The 22,842-nt window shown below is 44.0% G+C and overlaps 2 protein-coding genes across 2 annotated transcripts in view; both read right to left on the bottom strand.

Moving 5' to 3' along the window:
• LOC308334789 (EH domain-containing protein 3) overlaps positions 1-14,882 on the bottom strand; it is a 39,338-nt gene extending 24,456 nt beyond the window's left edge. Inside the window, exons 1-3 of the mRNA XM_080791616.1 lie at positions 14,571-14,882; positions 12,409-12,671; positions 282-458 (exon numbers count right to left, since the gene is read on the bottom strand). Coding sequence (XP_080647742.1) covers positions 282-458; positions 12,409-12,635 — 404 coding nt within the window. The 5' untranslated portion in view covers positions 12,636-12,671; positions 14,571-14,882. The remainder of the gene's footprint in view (positions 1-281; positions 459-12,408; positions 12,672-14,570) is intronic.
• il20ra (interleukin 20 receptor, alpha) overlaps positions 1-22,842 on the bottom strand; it is a 103,161-nt gene that overhangs the window by 74,414 nt on the left and 5,905 nt on the right. Inside the window, exons 5-9 of the mRNA XM_080791349.1 lie at positions 22,493-22,637; positions 21,239-21,375; positions 18,332-19,249; positions 17,496-17,654; positions 16,421-17,423 (exon numbers count right to left, since the gene is read on the bottom strand). Of these exons, the coding sequence (XP_080647475.1) occupies positions 17,328-17,423; positions 17,496-17,654; positions 18,332-19,249; positions 21,239-21,375; positions 22,493-22,637 (1,455 nt within the window). The 3' untranslated portion in view covers positions 16,421-17,327. The remainder of the gene's footprint in view (positions 1-16,420; positions 17,424-17,495; positions 17,655-18,331; positions 19,250-21,238; positions 21,376-22,492; positions 22,638-22,842) is intronic.

The following is a 22,842-nucleotide window of genomic DNA, read 5'->3' as shown; positions in this document are numbered from 1 at the left end:
ACACGCACACACACACACACACACACACGCACACACACTACATTGCTGTCCCTCTATTTACATCTCTCTCTTGATAATGTTCTCTGTGTGAGGTCAAAAAGTTATGAGAAGCAAACTACGAGAATAGCTGATCTACAAGCTCACAACACGTTGCATCTCGAGGCGTTGAGAACTTGTACATCAGCAATTATCAATATGGGCCTATTCATTCTACGAGAAATATATATGACTTAAATTGTGTGTGTGTGTGTGTGTGTGTGTGTGTGTGTGTGTGCCGCTACCTGTTGAGGAAGGCATTTCCGAAGGCGTTGAGCTTCCTGAAGGGCTTCTTGGGGTCGACCACCAGGGCGTTGCCAGGGATGATGCCCTCCGTGTCTCCGTGCATCACGGCGATGAAGGAGTCCGTGGTGGGCTCCGGGCCGATGCGCATGCCGGGGAAGTCCTGCTCCAACAGGTATCTGGGGGAAGGGAGGGGAGGGGAGGGGAGGGGAGGGGAGGGGAGGGGAGGGGAGGGGAGGGCATGTTGTTACCATGGGGGCGACCAAAGTACTTATTAGTCCCCGTCTTCAAGTCACAGTTTGAGGTTTAATAAGTCACATTATACAACAGGTCGTTTCGAGGAAGCAATCGGATTGGTTGAAACAGCCTTCTATAGCCGCGCTTCAAACCAGCATCATGGAACGCCTAATCAAAACAAATAACTCAGCTTGCTCTGTTCTCCCAGAGCGCAGCAGACTGGGGTTGCTGCTAGGCTTTTCATCTTTCGCACAGACGAAATGAAAGCCTGGGTATTGAGGCTACTGCTAGGCTAGCTAGTTTCTTGGGACATTTGTGGTCATAGTGGCTACATCTGTCATTAAAAAAATATGTATTTTTTTGCGATTATCTTAGTTTTAAGGGTAACTTAACTGTTGTATAATTGCAATATTACACTCAAGGGGGTGGTTTAACGTCATTAAAGCACCTCTGCGTCGCTTTCAGAGTTCCTGCAGCATCGCAGGCGTGCATAAATGACGTTAAAGCACCTCCTCTCGTGTAATATTGCTTAAATATGACAGTTGGGGGTATGAGGCAGTGGTGCAAGAACACATCTTGTGTTAATCTCAGCAGTGGTGGAAAGTAACTAAGTACAATCTTGTGGTACTTTTACTTTACTTGTGTTTTCTATATCCTTTTCTGCTTCACTACGTCTCAGAGGCAAAGATTTTACTTTTACCATTTGAAAACTTGAGTTACTAATTACTTTTGAGTACTTTCAACTTTACTTTTAGTACATTTTGATACCAATACTTGTACTACTCGGACTTTGACCTGCAACGGAGCATTTCAACATTGCAGTATCGATATACTTTTAATTAAGTACAGAATGGGACTTTCCACCCCTGAATCTCAGCTCATCCGTCTGAGCCTCATTGGCGTTGAGAGGTTGGAGGGCGTCATGGCGCTCATCCAGTCGACATCAGAGCACGTGCAAATAGAGATTGATGTTCTGCCGTGGGCGTACGAGGGTGTTCGTCTAATGGGTGTTCACGCAGCATTCCATCGCTGTGCGGAAAAAAAGAACTGACCGAAAAAGAGAAAAAAAATAGTGATTTAGGGGAGCGATTTACTGCTAAAGGGGGGCCATAAATTTCCATTGCAACTGATGTATGCCTGCGTTTAAACTCCGAGCAGATGTAGGGGTTAAAATCCCTGATACATCTTCTCTACACACACACACACACACACACACACACACACACACACACTAGGGAGCGATCAGTGCCTGGCGGTGCCATCTTGATGTGCGGTAGCCTACAGTACTTATGTACGTATGCACAACTATACGTATATCTACAAATATGTATTTGTGTGTGTGTGTGTGTGTGTGTGTGTGTGTGTGTGTGTGTGTGTGTGTGTGTCTGTGTGTGTGTGTGTGGAGACATGGGCGTTGATTGTGCGTTTCATCGGCGTGCACATAGACACATCTACTGTATATGTGAAGTTTGTGAACGTGAGTTGCCTGTGAATGTGTTTTAGGCTACCATAATACAGTACCAGCCCTGACAAATGTATTTTATATATTATTTATTACCGGTAAGTCAGACTAGATATATTTCATTGGCTTGTTTCTAATAATTGTTGAAGCACCAAAGCTTAAAGCCCTATTTTTATAGGCTGTCTCTGTCGGATGCAAACCTCACATATCCAAAACGGATACCTCTCAGGTAGGGATGAAATTAATCGAAACGTCTCTGCTTTTGCACGCGATGTGACATTTGATTCTATTTCTCATACAAAGATGCCATTGCCTGGCGCTGTATCGCAAATGGTCAAATAACTATTTGATTATGGAATATATATAATATCCCTTTTGTATTATTTCTGTATATCCGCAAAGTGCAGATTTTGATGTTAGACGTTGAGGGAAATTAAGATTATCCGATTTCTTTTTTTTTAAACGCCGCTTATCAACTGACCGGTTAATCAATCGATAAGCTGATCAAAACGTATCAATTAACTATTAATGCATTCATCGATAATTCCCATCCCTACTCTCAGAATTCAAATCCAGGATTCAAATTCAGGATTCAAATTCAAAAGCAGCTGTAGTGTGACGCCTTAGTGCAGTGTTTCCATATCAAGGTCCATTATTTATTTGTCATTTCAGGACAGTAAGCAGCACCCTCAGACCCAAACCGTTGAATATTTAGTTGTCGTTGGATTTAGTCCACAGTGCTTCCATGCAGTATGATGTGGTACCGTAAGGAGAGATAACAGGTTTTAATCAAAATAACAACTCTTCTACATTCTCTAATAGAGGGTATATGTGCGTGCGTGGCTACTGAGTGGCAAAAAAACTACTTTCTGGCCTTGACAGTCCCATACTGTACGTCCAAACAGAAAAGTCCTATTTGATTAATTAAATTTAAACAACATTAAATTCACTTTGTCAATCACTTTGCCATTCACTTTATGCATGCGCATACCCTATATAGTATGTAGAGTCCTTGTAAAATTAAGTAATGCAGATGTTTAAACAATAATGTAACTCTGGAGAGTTAAAGATCTATATATATTTTGTTAACAACTACCATCATTTAGCTAGTGGGGACCATCTGGAATCCCCCTCAAGGACCACTGGTGGTCCCCGGACCACTGGTTGAGAACCACCGCTTTAGTGCGACACTGTAGCGTGATCTGTGTAGGTCGGACATAGAGAGTAGCCTATAGGTCGGAGATAAGTGATGATGTCACAGCACGATGATGCAGAGAAACGCTGTCCTGGCCAGTCAGTACAGTACAGTACAGTACAGTACTTGAGTATATGCACTTAGTTACTTTAGACCACTGGCGAAAAGTGAGTTAATATGACGGCATGCAGCTCTGACTCAAGGACACGCAGCATTTCATGCATTCTGCATCGGCCTGTCACAATGTCACCGGGGGCGAGAGAGGTTGAGAAGGAGTGAGGAGAGAGAGGCAGAAACCTCTTAACACCATTTTAACTTTTTGTGTTTAAATGTACAACCGACGTACTTGGGGGTTGACACTACAGCACTGAACAACAGTGGTCTTCAGCTAAATGATGGAGAGTTGGTCTTTAAAAAATGAAAACAAATGGTCCCTGCATGCAGGTCCATTTGGTTTCATTTTATACGCTATTGTTAACCCATTCAGGCCTGACGTCGAAATAAAAAATAAAAAATGTTTTCTAAATCAACAATTTTCTGAAAGATTTGAGGCACATTTTAACGATTTTTCAAAAATAGCAGACCGACAAGTTCATAGCGCGCCATTCGGTGGCACGCTATGAGCTTGTAGATCTGCTATTTTTCAATAGCTAAATGATAACATAATGTTTAAAACACCAAAAGGCGTTTAAACATCTCCATTACTAAATTTACATGAAGTCTCCACAATTGTGATCAATGTTCTCCCATATGGTATACCAAAATCAATACAGCATGGCATTGTGGACAAAAATGGTATCCGAAATATTCTACGTTTTTGGGTCTGCATTGGTAAAAATCTCATCACATGCTGGTCCGTGGGCTCAAATGCCAAATAAATAATGGGCCTGGATATGAAAAGGGTTGAAAACCACTGCTCTACAACGCCACACAGAAGCATCAAGAGTATAGCAGAGCAGCTTGTAGATCTGCTACTGCTAGAAACAGTTTGGGATATATGAGGCTTCCACCCGAACAGGCGATTTTATAGAGAGAGAGAGAGAGAGAGAGAGAGAGAGAGAGAGAGAGAGAGAGAGAGAGAGAGAGAGAGAGAGAGAACAAGCCCAGCATAATGTGGGCCTCAACCACTATACACATCGTGTGTGTGTGTGTGTGTGCATGTGTGTGCATGTGCGCTTGCACACATACATGTACTGGAGAGGGGACTCATTAGCATCAGTCACACAGTTCAAAAGAGGTCCGACACCCAGCTGTTAGTGTGTCTCTGTGTGTGACACACACACACACACACACACACACACACACACACACACACACACACACACAGAGTTGTTACCATCGCATGCCAGAAACACTCTATCCGACCATTAGCCCTGAGCTGGTGAAGAGAGACAATCCCATGTCGAAATGAAGTGCTATATTATTTCACTGAATTTCGTCATCAAGTATAATTTCTAGATCGGCTATCATTTTCCACAACTGACATCCTTGCTCCTGGGGGTCCCTTGGTATAGCTGGCACTCAATATTTTGGAGATGGGGCGTCGGTTAGCCAAATACAGATCATTTTGGGGGTCCTTGACATGAAAAATACTGCACAACCATTAGGCTTAGAAAGTCCCTACATGGCCCCGGACGGTTAGCTCAACCGTCTGGGCTCCTATAGGCTGCTGAGCCAGCCTGACGGCGTGCCGATCCCGATGGCCTTTGCCGTGTGTCTCTCCCCCCCCCCCCCCCATCTCTCTCCCCATTTCCTGTCAGTCTACTTTCAACCTGTCAATAAAGGCAGAAAAAGCCCTACATGAAGCCCTACTGCATATCACATAGTATGTGTACAGTATACACACACAGTATGTGCATATAGGGCTTCTCAAAGTGGGTGCCTCGGAATACTTCGATAATATTTGGAACGTGTCGATGTCGCCTCACTTTAACCACTTTAAGACTCTCTATTATACATAGTAAAACGGACCCGACTTAGACGTTCTCTTTCAGCCATAGAAGTACACCGAGCCTCTTCACAGCTCACAACGCGTCGTGAGCTTGTAGACCTGCTATGTTTTATTCCCCCCAGAATAGGAAAGCTGCAGGGGTTCAAGTGGTTAAACGCCATGGGTATGAAAGTGATTGTCCTAATGGAAACAAATATTCTCTCCAGTTTTCCCTCATTACTATTATTATTTACATATTTACGTACCGTTAATATGATAGAAGATGCTATAAAGTAACAATGTTAATTCAGGGGTGCCGTTGATGAAAAGGTTATTTTACAGCAGTGGTTCCCAAACTTTTTCATGTCAAGGACCCCCAAATTGACACTAATTAGCCCACGGACCCCCATTTGAAGAGATATGCCATGGGGACCCCATAAGATACGTTTTTTACGGCTCTAGCAGTGATTCTCAACACGTTTAATTTCAAGGACCCCCCAGTGTGACATGCATTAGTCTACGGACCCCCCATTCAATGGCATTTCTATCTCTTGGACCCCCAATTTATATTGTAAAATCAATGATAATTTAACTCTGAGAGTGTACACATGGAACCAAATGGACCCGTTATGCAACTATACTTGTATTGTGGTGGTTACTGTACTGTACAGTAGTCTGTAATGTACACGGTACTGTACTGTACTCAGTCACTGTACTGTTCTGTACTGTGCTATTGTAAATGTTATAGTGCACAGTGTGAAGCTCAACAGCGCCACTTGAAGGTATAGGTCGCCCAGCGGTATTGCAGCTGTTCCTGCTCCAAACCGACATACATAATTAGGGTAACACGCGGCCAGTCATTGGTGCGGTGTGCACCGCTCAAAAACTCTGCCAACTCAGTGAGTATGTCTGAGAACAGGTAACCCACTACAGGCCCAGAAACGCGTGTAGGTGGAACAACATCGTGACGTGATTTGTTCCATTTATCCAAACGTTTCTAAGGTTGTAGGCTTAGTGTTGTAGTGTGTGGCATTTCTGCCTTGTTACCAGCAACAGCAACCAGAGAGAGAGAGAGAGACGGGAAAGGTGGGCTAAGATATGGCTACGATGCCGTTTGGCTCCTTGGCGTTTGTTTTCCTTGACCACAGAATGTCATTGAGCATGTCACGCAGCGAGTGCATATTTGTTTGATTAAGCTTGAAGTGTTTAATTTTTATGGGCCTAGTGTTCTGTTCAAGGATACAGTCACCATTCATTCACCCACCCATGATGCGTCACATGTGTCATGGTACATGTAGGTGTAGCCTGCAAGGTATAGGCGCAAAGAGAACACCCGCTGAAAACTGTGATTTAAAACACTAAAACAAATGAAGATGAAACGATAAACGACAAAAATAGTCATAGCTTGTAGATCTGCCCAATATAATAGAGGGAGACGCTTAGGTTTAATCAACGTTTGTGGTAGAAAACGTTTTAAAGTACACTGTGACAAATTAGGCCAAAAGGGGGGAAAAAGCAAGAGCGGCACATCAAACTGGTCAAGGAGAGGTTTTCTCATGTTCTTGGTTGTTGTCAGACGACCCCCCCCCCCCCCCTTCTTCCTGTGGTGTGGACTTCTTACCACTATAGAACTAAAGTCTTGGCCCTCGGCATGGCCACAGAGGGGACATGGTGTCAACGTTGTGAAGGGACAGCATTCCCACAGCTTCCTGTGTGCGTGCGTGCGTGCGTGCGTGCATGCGTGCGCGCATGCCTCAGGGCCCATTACAGTACAGTACAGTACAGTACAGTACAGTACAGTACAGTACAGTACACAGCCCTGCATGAGCTCAGATTGGGCTCCTCTGGGCAGCAGTGTGTGGCACTCTGTGGGCCCTATTTCACATGTCACTTTATAGTTCAAATAGCCGATCTACAAGCTCACAACGTGTCAATGTGGAATGTCTAGTACTAGACTCTAGTTGAACAATTTAATTATGTTTTTCGGAAATCTTAGGGATATGGGGTAAGGCATTGGCAAAAATAGGGCCCAGTGTGTTCTCAGTGAAATCCTAAAAGGTGGAAACCCCGTGCAGCTGGGGTTTAACATCGAACACTTCCGACTTCCATCGGAATGAATAGCAGGGGGACGGGGCACTTATCCTTTAGAACTCTATGGTTCTATTCCTCTTTGCCAGTTTGTAACCAGAGTGTTAGCTTCCTCTGTATGATCTTGGGAGTTGTATTTCTGTGGTATGTTAGTGAATAAATGTTCAGACTGTCAGCACCGTAGACATGTAAAGGTATATAGACGCCTCTTCCTACTGTATCTATATATTTTTTTAATATCTATGGTCAGCACTGCCTCGTGTCCTGCATTTGGGTCCTACCAAAATCGTGTTGATTCCTGACACGGGCTGCCCATTCCACTTGTCTATCCTGTACCCTACTCTCTCCTGATTGGATGAGACTGTATTATGTATTTTCAGTTCACTGAAGATCTATAGGGAGACTCCTTTTAGTGAGCAAACACTCTATACAGCAATGACTACTAACGGGGAAATAGAGCTATATATTTAACACTTACTGCAACAGAAAACACATCACGTACACACAATTTAACTCTGAGAGTGTAAAGAATACACTCGCTGAGGTATGATAAATGAACACTGACAGGTTTACTGCTGCTAGTCCACAAGTCTGTGTCTGTTGCTAAGTAAAAACGGTCTGTCTGCTTGGAAGCTGGTACAGTCAGACCGGGAGGGTAACACTTTGAGAGCCTGAGGGTCAGTTGGAACCAGTCAATCGGTGTGCCCAGCGATTTGCAGCTTCAGGGCCCATTTCAAGGTGACACATAGATAGCATAGCATCTAACCAAAACACCGGCGGGAGGATCCCACTGTTTTTGCCTCCCGTCTATTGAAATTGAGGGGGAACATATTTGATGACGCACCAACCGGAAGTGACATCGAGCGTTTCCCAATAGACGCTCCTATAGACGAATCCAGGAACGGATCTCATGGTCGCAGCTTACGTATTTCCTGTAGGCGGACTCGACGTAGCTGCAGGGTTTAAACCCTCACCAGGCACCTCTTCTACTATAGTGAATGGCAGAGTGACTGATGTTAGTCTGCCTAAAACGTTACTCTTTTACCTGCTTTTTACTAACACTAACATTACAAAGATGCCCAGAACACCGACATGAACCTGTGTAGTTTATGGCTGCTCCAACAGTAGTGGCAACATAACATAAAATAAAATAAAAAACTGAATGTCAAAATATCCACGGCGGTGGCTGAGACCAGAGTCATGAGTAATGGTTGAGATGTTCTAAATTCTGACAGTTTTCTGAAATACCTATGTTTCTGTATCAGTGGTGCTCCATATTGGATGCGCCTCTAAAAGCAGCAACGTAAACAAAAGTGGAGGGCCGACGAGACGACAGCAGCTGTTTGGCGTACTAGTAGGAACTCTTTGACGAGAATAATGAGCCATCGAGGAAAGGCCGGGGTTCTTATAGGCCGCGGGGTCAGGGAAGGATCCAAGCAAGGGTTTCCCACACGAAAAGAGCACGTTTTAACCCATTCTGACCTGAGATCAGATTCATACGAGGTTTCCACGGGACACACACTGGTCTGATTAACCCATTCTGACCTGAGATCAGATTCTAAAAATGTCAGTCGTTCTTCGAATTTTTCAAAAATAGCAGACCTACAAGCTCGTATCGCGCCACTCGGTGGCGCGATATGAGCTTGTAGATCTGCTATTTTTCAATAGCTAAAGCATAACATGATGCCAACACCAAAATGGGTGCCCGGTCAGAATGGGTTAATGAGCCCTGGTGCCCGGGTCATGTGCTTTAACCCATTTTGAGGCGGGGAACGCCTGTGGGTGTTTTTAAAGCATAATGTTATGCTTTAGCTATTGAAAAATAGCAGATCTACAAGCTCATAGCGTGGCACCGAGTGCCACGCTATGAGCTATTTTTTTTAAATCGTGAAAATCTTTGAATATATATATTCTTTCAGAGCGAACGTTTTTAACTCAAATCTTTGCTTCTGAGGGGTTCCTGGAATAACATATATAGTGTCGGTGGCCAATTACATATATTTTTGGCATCCTGTCAGGATTTAGAAGACATTTTTTAAAGGATTTTATTTAGCTTGAGTCCCAGATTCAAAAAGAAAGATGGCATGATGGGATGAAATAAGGCATAGGCTATAATTATTTATGATTTATGTATAGCGATAACCAGCATAGTAGTGTTGTGGCTGGTTAGATCAGTGGTTCCCAAACTTTTCAGCTCGAGACCCAAAAAGAGGGGACCAAAACTAGTGAAAAGTACACAAGTCTCTCCACAACGTATTGTAGCTCTAAGCATCTAAGCTCTAAATCCCAAACAGAAAGATCTCTCTCTCTCTCTCTCTCTCTCTCTCTCTCTCTAGCTCTCACACAAACACACACTTTCATCTTTATTGCTGGGGATGCACAAACATCCTGCCATTCACAGCTTGAGTGTGAGCACTTCCAGCCAGCCTGCCTATAATGCAATCAGCCAATCAGGCTGATTGGACTCTGACCTTTAGATATACCACTGCCTCTGATCCTGTCATTCTGTTTTCAGCATGCAACGAGCAACTCAGATAGATAAATCTACAAGCTCGTAGCGCGCCACTCGGTGGGGCGCTATGAGCTTGTAGAGCTTGTAGCTTGTAGATCAGCTTTTAACCCAAAATGGGTTAAAAGCTAATGTTAACGGAGTCTAATTCTATTCACTAAAACCTTTCGTTTGCAACAACTTGATCTAGCGTCATGTCCAGGGGGTGTACTTGTATATTATGAGATTGCCTCACGCTAATCCTTGCAAAAAGGTATTGAAACTTAAATTATTATGAACTGATGTATAATGTGTTAGCAGTTCCTAATGCATTATATAAGTAAACATGTTTATAATGCATGATAGATAGATAGATATAATATATAGGTAGATAGATAGATAGATAGATAGATAGATAGATAGATAGATAGATATAATATATAGGTAGATAGATAGATAGATAGATAGATAGATAGATAGATAGATAGATAGATAGATAGATAGATATAGATACTTTATTGATCCCGAAGGAAATTAGTTTTGTCCAACAGCCCCAGTGTAAAAACATACATACAGAATAAAAAGAGCATGATCAGCTAAAGTTAAAGGCACAAGTTAAAAGTACAACACCAAAAAAGCAAAGCAACTACGTCAACTGACCAACCCCTTCCCTCCTTGTCTCCCCCCCCCCACGGCCCCCATTGATTCATTATATAGTCTAATGGCCCTTGGGATAAAGGAGTTAGTTAATTTTCTATAAATGGAATCTGCACCCAGCACACGCCTGAAACTATATAAAACTGTCTGAGTAGAGCGTGCCTCTTCCCCTGATGGGATAAAAACCTGTTACTGAATTCCAGAGAGTAAGAGCATAGGAGCAGTGACTAAAAACAACATCATCACATTTTGACGTTACTCTAGTTCATATAGGTCTAATCAAGAAACGAATGCTATTAAATGTTAAATGAATACTGTTATTTCATATCCTACCCCAGTGGTCTCCAACATTTTGGCGTTGGCGTTAGTAGTTGCCTTGACAGACAGATCCATCTCAGGAGTGCCCACACTTTTTTGACTTTAGAGCTACTTTCAAAATGACTGCCTCAACAAGATCTACCTACTGAAAAAATTATATTATACCATTGCTGGAAATAGTTTAAATATGGAATAGTGGCGCTGGCGTTTTTATACAGAAAAATGCACTTGGAATGCAGAAATGGAATATGTTAGGTCGTTTTTTGTATTTTATCTGTAATGCTACGGACGTTTGTGCACAGCAACACTCTTGAAAACAAAATATTGCATTGTGGGTTTGAGCTGACAGGCCCTTTTTGATGTCGATCAATGAATCAAGTCAACTTAATTCAAGTGGCAGATGCCAAAAATATATTTTTTTATACTTTTTTTTTAGGGGCATGTCATGTGATCTACTTGCACAGCCCTTGTGATCTACTGGTAGATCATGATCGACCTTTTGGGCACCCCTGATTCTAGCCAATCAGCGTAACAAAAAGCTGACGTCACCACACAGTGCGCTAGTCCACTCCAGAGCCACGGTCCGCTCCTCATACCACGCTAACAAGGTCTGTTATAGTTTCTACTTCATACGTGAGCGAGATATGCCGGATATATATCTGAAGTAACTACTGTTCTTATCGTTTCTGTGTAAACGTTTAAACTTGCACCCGCGTTGAGGGCAGCCATTGTTGTTTTGAAAGTACCGCAGCATGAATGTTACGTCACCATATACACATGAACCAATCAGAGGTTTCACTGTTGTACGGACAGCCGTTGAAACGCAGTCACTGATTGGCCCCGACCATTTTCTGAAAAAGTCTCACTTTGAATAGTGGGGGCTGTGACTGGTCACCCACAACTCTGGGGTGAAGGAAATGTTGCCAGACCAATCTCTCCGGGATTTTTATTTATTTCTTCCCTGGCAGATTTGTCTGGTTTCCAGGGTAATCCTATACAGCCTATCATATCGTCCTATGTTTGCCTCTGTGTCCTAGTCCATTATATTCCCCTCCAATCAATGAGGCTTCTGTTGTTGAGTCCAGGCAGAAAGCTCTTATCTGTTAGGGTGTGTCAGTCCCTCTCTCTCTAGCGTGTGTGTGTGTGTGTGTGTGTGTGTGTGTGTGTGTGTGTGTGTGTGTGTGTGTGTGTGTGTGTGTGTGTGTGTGTGTGTGTGTGTGTGTGTGTGTGTGTGTGTGTGTGTGTGTGTGTGTGTGTGTGTGTGTGTGTGTGTGTGTGTGTGTGTGTGTGTGTGCGTGAGGGCCAAATGTGTATAGTATAGTAGCCTATACTATAGTATAGTATAAAAGACATTGAGAGTGCAATTGCCCTGGTCCTCAGAAGAGAAACCTTTGTTTCATGGTTTAAAGAGTTAGGCTTATTACCAGGCTATTAGGAACACATTAAGGTTGGCGTTAGGATTTAGCCTTTAATGGAGTGGATTTACAAGTTACTGGCTGGAGCTAATGTATGCCCTATTTCATACTTACAGTAGCCTTATATATATATAGCAACATACAGTACGTTCTCTCTTTTTTGTGTGTGTGTTCGCCGGTCTCAATGGGTTCACAAACACGTGCGTTTGTCCCACCTACTGTAGATAAAACAGACAAAGCATAAAGTATAAAGAACGTAGAAACAAACAAAAAAACGTCGCTAACAGCGGGACGACAACAACGGCAGGCCTCACGCAGGTCGCACGACACAACACTTACCGGATGAAGCTGGTCTTGCCGGTGGAGTACTGGCCCACCAGGAGCACCATGGGCTTGTTGTCGAAGTCGGCGTCCTCCAGCGACGGCGAGTGGAACTCGTGGAACTTGTAGCTCTCCTCCAGCGGCAGCAGCTTGGTCTTGTAGAGCTTCTTCAGGCCATCGCTGACCGTCTGGAAGACCTCGGGCTCCTTCTTCCGCCGGTCGTCTGTCCCCAGCCAGCTGAACATGGTTGGAGCACCTAACGAGCTGTCTCTCGCTTTTATCTGCTCCAAAACAACCCGGGGGACAATGTTTGGAGATTATAGGGATGCGATCATTAAACACTGAGTGCCGCGCTATGAGCTTGTAGGTCTGCTATTTTTGAAAAATCGTGAAAATTGCGGCACAAATCTTTGAATATATATATTCAGAGCGAACGTTTTTAACTAAAGTCTTCCCTGGAACAACATATTTTCAGATGGGTGGCCAAATGCATATAATTCTGGGGGCCCTTGACATGAAAGTGTTTGAGAACGACTGACATAGAAACATGTTTTTTTTCTTCAGAAAACTGTCTATTAGACATTTGTAGAATCGTCCTCAGGTCTAAATGGGTTCATCAAACCTATTGTTTTGTCGTTTTGCTTTATTTTTGCTTTTTATACCCCCTTTTTGGTCACATGGCTGTGTTGTCACCTCACCAGTGAGGAGGCCCCACCGGGAGGACGTAGCCGCCCAACATTCCCTGCTGACGGGTGCAGCCCCAGCCCGTATAGCATTATGTGCAGTGACAAATATCACACTGCCCCGTCCCCGCCCGGCCTCCCTCCCCCGAACATGGGTCACATTGTGTTCGTTCGTATAGACACGCTCGACAAAGCCGCACGCACCACGGCGGATTCGAACCCGCAACCTCCGTGCAGGTGGTTGTGGCCCAGCCGCTTTACCACTGCGCCACCAACCCGAGTGCCTCGAATTAAACAAGTTTAATAATACAAAAAGAGAGTAATTGATAATTTTGTATAACCGATAAATAACCGATACCTACTTTGGTCATGTCATTAGCGCAAAGAATTCCCCCATAAAAAAACTAGCTGATCTACGAGCTAGTAGATGAGCTATTTTCAGTTCACCATCTTTGCATGCAGGACACCGTTAAGCAACTTAAAAGTACAAAACAGGTTCTCCAGCTCCACCACTATCCAATTCATGGAAACAGCTGCGGGCTACTAATAAGAAAATCCTCGATAGCTGCAGTGCTGCTTGTCTTGCGTGTTATTGTTGATGACATAACAATACTTTGGCTTGAAAACACCAACTTTTACTGACAGTGCTACTATATATATATATATATATATATATATATATATATATATATACATATATATTCCTATTTCTACTTTGACCATAGGCTGTATGGACTGCTCTAGTAGTAAACTCTAAATTGTGTAGATTTCTATCCCCCAGAATGGCCCCAGATTAATTAAGATACATTTCAATAGATGGCAAACATGAATGAAATCAAACACAGCAGAAGCTACACTACAACAGAAATGCTTTCTCATGTGCATACACATTATGTAAAATGAGTTATTTCGTTTTATTTTGAAATTCTTTGTCCTGTTTATTCAATCTAAATTTAACCTATATATCATGGGTGGTTAATTGTTGCTTTAATACAATGTGGTCCTTTCTTTGTTGTTGTGTTTTGTCCACACAGACCAGGCACTAAAAAGCAACCGGTTCAGTTTCCCTTCAGCTGATTAATAATGAATCCTGATTCCTCGAATACATCCTTATCACCACCATGCACTTTTAGCAGGTCCGACCCTATACCCGACCCGACCACAAGCACGTACATCACAAGGAATTCTGCTGATGTAATGCAATGTTGTATTATTATTATCATCATGCATTATTAATATGATTATATCCTAGCCTTTCAGAACCCTCAGTCATGTCACTGTATTTTGTATACATTCTACAGCATTATGTCTTCACATAACCTTGGCCCCATGCATATCCCCCCCCCGTAGTTTCTTCAAAACTGTCCATATAATCCAACATCTAAATCTAAAGCAGCCTTATCTACAATTAAGTTCACAAAGCGTATGTACTATAAGCTATACATTCAAATAAACCTCCAGGTATAAAACAAAGGTGGACTAGTATTAAATAAATACCTCTTGATCAACCGGAATAATCCATCCAAGGGAGAGAGAAACCAATAGCTATAGAGGACTGGATCCCACAATGATGCACCAGCTGCCCGGGTCTTTCACAACAGCACAGCCTCTCTGTCTCTCTCTGTCTGGTTCTCCTGCTGCTGCAGACAATCTAAACTTCAGTGTGAAACAAAGTGTCGATCTTCTTCTTGGTTTCGTTGTAGCTAATACAAACGTGATGATGTATAATTGTTATATTGACGTACGTGGTGCACGGCACAACAGTGTGCACTGCAGTATATAGTCCCGCTCAGCTCTGCTCCGCTCCGGTCAGCTCGTTGGGAATAATGCTCCTCTGTATCAGCTGATGTCTCGACTCGGACCGTTTTTAAATGCCGGAGCAAAGAAAGAAACCCGAGCCGGGCGGAAATGCCCAACTGTGGGCATTCAAAGCCCCACCCCGGTCGGTGGTGATGATGATGATGATGATGATGATGAAAATGTGGTGGTACTCGAGTAAATGTACTTAGTTACTTACTTGCTGAGGAGGAGGAGGAGGAGGAGGAGGAGGGGGGGGGGATGGATGAAGTGACAAGGCTGCTACGGCGCCGCCATGTTGGATGATGATTGAGGAGAGATGAATGAATGAATGGAGGACCACCGGGGTGTCTATGAGGAAGGGTAGGGCACCCTCTAGCGGTGGTACAATGTAAGAGCAACTTACTAAGACCCAGCATCACTACTGTAGCCTATATGTTTCAACCAGTATAGTATTTAAACAAATGTGTGTGTGTGTGTGTGTGTGTGTGTGTGTGTGTGTGTGTGTGTGTGTGTGTGTGTGTGTGTGTGTGTGTGTGTGTGTGTGTGTGTGTGTGTGTGTGTGTGTGTGCGCGTGTGCGTGCGCGTGCGTGCGTGCGTGCGTGCATGCGCACGTGTATAGTATTTTCTCATAGCACTAAACAAATGAGACAAAACACAAAGCATTATTGAACATGACACAAATATTTATTTATAATTGTATATGTCACCAATGTGGCTTAATGTGCTCACGTCAAATATCAATAAACCATAGTTTTGCATGAAAATGAATCCTTGCCTAAAAATGTCACAACCGTGACAACTCTACAGGACGAGGAGGAGGAGGAGGAACCATTTTTTTTATCTGGCTTTAGAAAATACACATAGAAAAAGAAACAATACCCGTAGCTTGTTATTAAGGAAAACCTCTGAGAAGTCGATAGTATACAGGATAAAGTGCTATAGGGTTTCCCCTTCGTCTAATATAGAGTATACCGGCATTTGTCACATAGAGCAGTTCCTCTCAAACCTTTTAATTTGAAGGACCCCCCCTCAGTTTCGTCCACAAACCCCCCCCATAACTCTGGGAGTGTACAATTTGCATTTGGTTCCAATACACTCTCAGAGTTATAGACTGATGAGGTTCCATTTTGTTCTTAATCGTGAAGTCCCCAGCTGTATTGATAAATCATTTAGAACCCCCCCCAAAGACCCCTGGGGGTTCCCAGGACCCCACTTTGAGAACCAGTGAAATTATAGAACACCTTCACATCTCTTCTCCAGTGTTTCTTTAAAGACTTGTTCTACCTTTTTGAGGGGTCCTCACTAATAATCATGATAAAATGGCACGTTTTCTTTCTACTCAGTCTGTGTCTCATAGAAGGGCTGTGGGCAGTTTAGAAACCGTCTTCCAGTGACATCATCATTAGGCAGATTATTTTTTAAACAAGATTTTTTTACAAAAATGTTTAGATTTTCATTATCGTGAGAACGATGGCTTGCATTGCAACTTTTCAGGACTAGAAAGCCTGCAGTTTCTATTAGCTTGTATTCCCCATCGATGATGTCACTCCAGCCCTCCTATGAGACACAGACTGAGTAGAAAAGAATTGCGCCATTTTTTTCAAGATTATTAGTGAGGACAATGTTTGTGTAATCACAAACATTGTCCTAATTGTGATTGGACGGAATGAGATTATGTATGAGGATTCATGATGATAAGAGCGCCCCTCACTTCACATGGGTGTGATTTTATTATTATTCATGTTATGGCTCAGCACCACAGGAAGTGTATTACCACCACCACCACCACCACCAGACAGAGAGATAATTCATAGAAAATATAATCACACAATTCTGTCCAATTTAACCCAGAATACAAATGGATTCACTTACGTGAGTGAGTCCACACTATGTGTCTGGCCAAAGCTATAGGCTACTTCTGGCCTGCTGTGCGGAGTGCTTTCTGTCACCTTTTCTATTATTGAGTGTTTGTTCCAAGGAACAGCAATGTGTGTTTGTCCCTATGTCTGTCTGTTTAGAGTACCAACATTTAATGGCAATACACCATTGGTCCATCAACTTGTCGGTCAGGCAGAAGTGCATATTATGTTAAAATGTACAAGGTAAAAGCCTCTGTGTCAACTTAATAACTGTTAAATAAACAGTGAGGATGTTCGATGTGGGGAGTGAAACACCCAAGGCTTCACAGCGTGTGCATTGCTGCGTTCACACTGTCACGTGCAAAGATGCAGACTGAGATAGAAAGAGTCACAGCATATTTGCCGCTTAGTGTCTTTGCATCTGAAGTCGAAGCCAGTTCAACGTACAGTATTTATAGTTGTATAGCTTTTGTAGCAGCTACAAACGTCGGATTTCATGCTTCGTATAGCTTCACGTCGCTGGCTTCTGCTGAGAATGAATGGTAGACTGTCTTTGCATGCGTGAACGCAGCATATTACCCACACATTATACTCTCTACTGGTCCATGTGGATCTTCAGGCTCCACCTGGTCAGCAGTGCGTCGCTCTCCCAAGCTCCTCCCTCTGTCTCTCCCTCCTCCTCATGCCTCCTCTTCACCTCCTCCTCCTCCTCCTCCTCTCCGGAGGCTTGCCTCACCTGCACGCACTCCAGTCTCGCTCCCACCCTCTCCTCCTCCTCCTCCTCCCCTCTGCACCCCCTCTCTCCCCCCGTAGTACCACGGCCTCCCTTCTCCATCTCCATGCGTGGCACCAGCAGCCTCCCAGTCTCGGGATCCCAGTCCACGTGGTTGGTTCCCTCCTCCTCCTCCTCCTCCTCCTCCTCCTCATCCTGTAGAGTGTAGAGTTGTTAAAATCATTTTAGGCGAGGATTCATTTTCATGCAAAAGTATCTATATCAAAAGTATGTCAAGGACCCCCACAATTACTATGCATTTGGCCACCGACCCAATCTCAAAATATTTGTTTCCTGCAGGGACCGCCACAATCAAAGGTTTCAGTTAAATATGTTCACTTTAAAATAATATACATATTCAAAGATTTGTCACAAAAAACAAGACTGTACAAGCTTGTATAGCATGGCACGAAGAGCTTGTATACAGTATGTGCTATTTTTGAATAGCCAAAGTATAAAAAAAGGTTTTTTAACTCAAATCTAAACAGCTTTTCACGCTTTTAATGGGGTAAATGGTGCCATTGAATGTTGATAAAAAAAAAAAAAAGCATTTCTGTTTTTATAAAAAAAAACTATTGGCCCAGAGCTGATATGGCAAATACCATACAACCAATTATCAAAATGAATAATGTACTATTGCCAAAATACGCTTTCCAAAAGCAAATTTAAATAGTAGAAATACCGGTAGCCGATCTACTAGCTCACTTTTGAAAATGTTTGAACGGATACAATTATGCCAATAATGGGGAAACATTGCCTGTGTGTGTGTGTGTGTGTGTGTGTGTGTGTGTGTGTGTGTGTGTGTGTGTGTGTGTGCATGCATGTACCTCTTCCGTGTATTCCACTTCTCGCTCGTGGTGCAACGGCCTGCCCCCCTCGCCACACTGCAGGGTGTAAGGGGAAAGCAGTGGCGTCCCTCTCTCTGCTCCCTGCCGTGTCCCCGCCTCCCGCCCTCCGTCCACGCCAGCTCCGCCCCTGTCCCTTGCTCTGGCCACGGTGTCTCTCCCGCCCTCCGCCATTCCCGCCGAATCCTCTTCCCCGTCGCCTGCCCGCTCCGCCAGCTGCGCTTGTCTCAGCGGCAGCAGCGCGATGCGGAACAGTCCCGTGCGCGGGTCTCTCTTCACGAATATGCCTCCGTCCGTCCCTCCTCCGGGACGCTCTCCCGGAGCGTGCAGCGCGCCGGACGGGCCGTGCGCCGCTCTCACCGGCGTGCAGTCCTCTGTGCGTACGCGTGTCGGCGGCGGCGCTTGCGAGTGACAGAGCTTCGCCTGAGGGGCGTACGTCGGACCGGGACGTCTCGTCTCTTTCCTCTCGCTCCTCCACGCGTCTTCTCCTCCTCCGCCCTCCTCCCTTCCTCCATCCTCCTGCACTCCGCCTCCCCCGCTCCCCCCGTCTTCTCCTCCTCCGCCCTCCTCCTCCTCCTCCTCACCACCGCCGCCTTCCGGAGCGGTCGTCGCGTCGGCCGCTCCGACGAATCCGTAGTCCACGCAGGGCAAGTGTTCCTCCCAGCGTGGGTGATGATCCTCCTCCTCCTCCTCCTCCTCCTCCTGGGGGCTGGAAGTCCTCTGGGGCGCGTAGCTCAGCAGGTCGGGGAGCACGCGGTTGGGGTGGTGCCGGGTCTGTGTCTGCTGGGTGGAGTAGGAGGAGGACAGGCTGGTGGTGCTGCCGGGCTTGTTGATGGTACTGAGCAGGAACTGTGGGTTCTCCGGATGCAACGTCAGGTCTGGGCGAGCGCTAATGGGGTCCTGTGAGGGTGACAGCGGGGTCACGGGGGCGAGGGCGGGGGAGATTTTGACATGTTTATTACCATTTTAACCGAATACAAGAAGTGTCGGTATACAACAACGTAGGTAGATATACAACCAGGTCAAATCCGGCGACCTGGTCTGAAGTTCACCAACATGGTACTCCTCAGCTTATGCCTAAACAATTTACATTTTTAATTCAGGCCTTAAGCAGACTTAATCCAGAGCGACCTAAACCTAAACGTATTCCTAACCTTAAAGATCTAGTACCATAGTTTTGTAATTTTTCTGTTTGTTGTGTGTGTGTCTAACTGTCTATGGAGTTTACTCTAATACACCCCGGGTGTGGTTATAATCAAATACGTCTTCCCAGTGTATTTTTGGTTTCTTCCTGAAAGCTACAGTCAAAAGGCCTAATTGAAATGCACTGCTGTTAAATCCCCTTCCCCAACAAGTAGGTCCCCTTCCCTCCCCCGTTATTATCATACAACAACAGCTGTGGGCACGGCTTCAGTTCAGGTGGGTGGCACCTTTTTGAAACAAATCTTCCTCCTAGTATAATCATAATACAAGATGATGATGTTTTAGGGGGGGGGGGGGCGAGATTTCAAAGATTTTCATGGAACTTTCACAAACGCCAGAAGTAGTAGGAAATAGCAGCCGAAATACTGGATCTACAAGTAAGTTGACTATTTGGCGTACGACAGAGTACGTACGTACAATACATACACCGACACCGACTTTTGTCGTGTTGGGTTTTCAAACGCAGATGCTTTAAATACTACTCATTTAAAAGTAGGCGTCATGGCTTGCCAGATCACAGGCACAGATCCTTGTTGCCACTCGACAAGGAACGCTACTTTAGAAAATGAAACAAGCTATAGAGGCTGATTGGAATGTTTTCCTTGACTGCATGGGCATGATCCAACACAACACAATGGACTGATATAATATTCGCATGGTAAGAGACACTTTTCTATAGATATGATCACTGAATCTTATCATAATATATACATTTTAAAAAGCTATTAATTCATCTGATGTTTATAGAACATGTTTTAGTGAATTCCAAGTAGGCCAAGTTCCAACTGTCTCTAAACTACTTAGAATTCACTACAATGTGTTTTATAAACATTATTGATGACTTAATGGCTGTTGGTTTTTGATATTACGTTAAGTTTAATTGATCATATGATCTATGGAGTGTCTCTACCAGGCGAGTAAACGCAATGTTTTGTAACATGGAGGGAGATTGATGTCCGATTTCAGTGGTGGTTATGCTTGTGCAACTTGACGCTTCAATCAAGTATAAAGAGATAAGGAATAGGATACTCTTACTATAAACCACTTGAACTCCAGTTCCCCAGCATAAACAAAGAATCTACAAACTCGCAACACGCTGTGAGCTCATGGTAGCGCCCTGGCCTGGACTGAAGTGTTTTACGCACATTCTCCATTTACAGTCCTTACGCCTGCACACATGTTCAGATTACAAATATAAAGTGCTCACCCCAGAGTCATGGATGTTACAATTCTGCTAGGGTGGGAATAAGTACCGGTATATCTTCCGTATTGTTCAATAAAAAGCAATGTTTAATCAGTTGCTTTTACTCACCCGCTGAGGATTGTAACGTCCGTGGCTCTGGGGCCACGGATATCTGAAATCTGACTTTTATATTTGAAATCTGAACATGTATGTAGACGTTAACGTTCTAAATGGGAAAAGTGCATAAAACAGGTTAAAGTTCTGCCATGACAGACGAGCGCCATGTGAACCATGGCTAAATCGTCTCGTATACACTTAATAATAAGTATAATAAGTATACACTTAATAACACAGCTGTGTGTGTGTGTGTGTGTGTGTGTGTGTGTGTGTGTGTGTGTGTGTGTGTGTGTGTGTGTGTGTGTGTGTGTGTGTGTGTGTGTGTGTGTGTGTGTGTGTGTGTGTGTGTGTGTGTGTGTGTGTGCGTGCGTGCGAGACGTACGCACCAGCATGTGGGGCGTCTTGTGGCCCGTCCCCGTCAGAGAGCGATAGAGAAGGTAGCCTGCCACCACTATCATACACACGCACAGTGACGGAACTACAATACCCACAATCACTCTGCGCAGCTGGACAATCACAGGGTCTGGGGGAGTGGAAAATGTGAAGGCAAAGATGAACAGGATTTAAAGAGTCATACAAATACCAAAAAACTATACGACAACAACATGGTAACCTACTTGTTCTTGTGGTAAAAAAGTAGATTCGAAAAAGATTAAGCAAATGTTTTGTTTAAAAAAGTATGTTTTAGTCACTTTTTTTTGCTGTATAAACACTTTTCCTGGGCTGTGTGTGCTCCAGTTCCTGTTGATTCCATTGGATATCATTGGTCATCTGACCACCAGTTTCATTGGATTTCATTGGATCAAATCGACAGGAAGTGGAGCACACACAGCCCAGGAAAAGTGTGGATAGGGTTATGAAGAATCAAGGAGGAAGTTGCTATAGTTGTCCTATACCGGCATACATACATTCGTCTCACATTCAAACCTCCAGTATACTCTAGAAGGCTCTGTACTGTAAAATATTGATGATATTAAGTATTGTTGTATTGGTTTATATCTAGAGCTCGGGTGAGTATAGGTCATGACTCTTCTAAACCCTTCAAAGTAGAACCACTTTGAACCTCTGTAATGACAAGTCGTCAAAAGCAAAGTTCAAATCAGCAACAACTAAAGCTATAAACGGACGGGAGTCCAGTCACGGGACAGTGTGGAGTATGGAGGTGAGCTAATGAGGAGCAGGTGTGTACACACCACACTCACGCACGCACATGTAGAGTTAATTAGGCTGGAGATGAGGATCTCTGGAATTAGGCCGTGGGCGTGGTCCCGGCAACCACTTTGAACCTCAAGTGGTAATGCACTTGATTACGTTATAATAACGTTATTTACCGCATGTTTTCTTATGGTTGGGGGCGTGGGGACGATTTCCAAAATGCAACACATTCATTGTCTGTGAGACTGCCAAAGTATAGCATAGCTTTATTGTGTATTCACATTATTTGAATTGTGAGCTTGTAGATCTGCTATATTTGGCTAATGTTCCCATGAGAATATGTACACTGCAAAGTGGTTAAAGAAAGTCTCACACACACATAATAGAAACTGTCTCTGCAGTCCCCAATCTAGATTAACGTTTAAACAAAGAAAGTGAAACCATGGAAGTTTTAAAGTCCCGTGGACAAACAATGAGACACGTACCCTGCTGAGTGGTGATGCAGTGCCAGTGCGACGCCTGGCACGGGATGGGCATCGCCTGGAATCTGGCTTTGGCCGAGAAGCAGTATTCTGTCTCGTATTCAATCGGGCGATATTGATACGGACCGTGAAGAACTGGGAAATCACGCTACGCGCGCGCACACACACACACACACACACACACACACACACACACACACACACACGGAGAGAGAGTTGAGGAGGGGGAGGGGGGAGAGGGGAGTTGCACCACTCAGTTCACACGGGTGTGTTTTTTTTTTACTATTTTGAGAAACATTTTTAAATAGCCAATCTCTCGGCTATTTGAAGTATTTTAAAATGTTTTTAAAAAT

Source organism: Protomyctophum bolini (genome assembly GCF_963924005.1).
Source record: "Protomyctophum bolini genome assembly, chromosome: 19".
Taxonomy (NCBI): domain Eukaryota; kingdom Metazoa; phylum Chordata; class Actinopteri; order Myctophiformes; family Myctophidae; genus Protomyctophum; species Protomyctophum bolini.
Note: the sequence above shows the minus strand (reverse complement) of the source record. Positions and strands in the feature narration are given on the sequence as shown.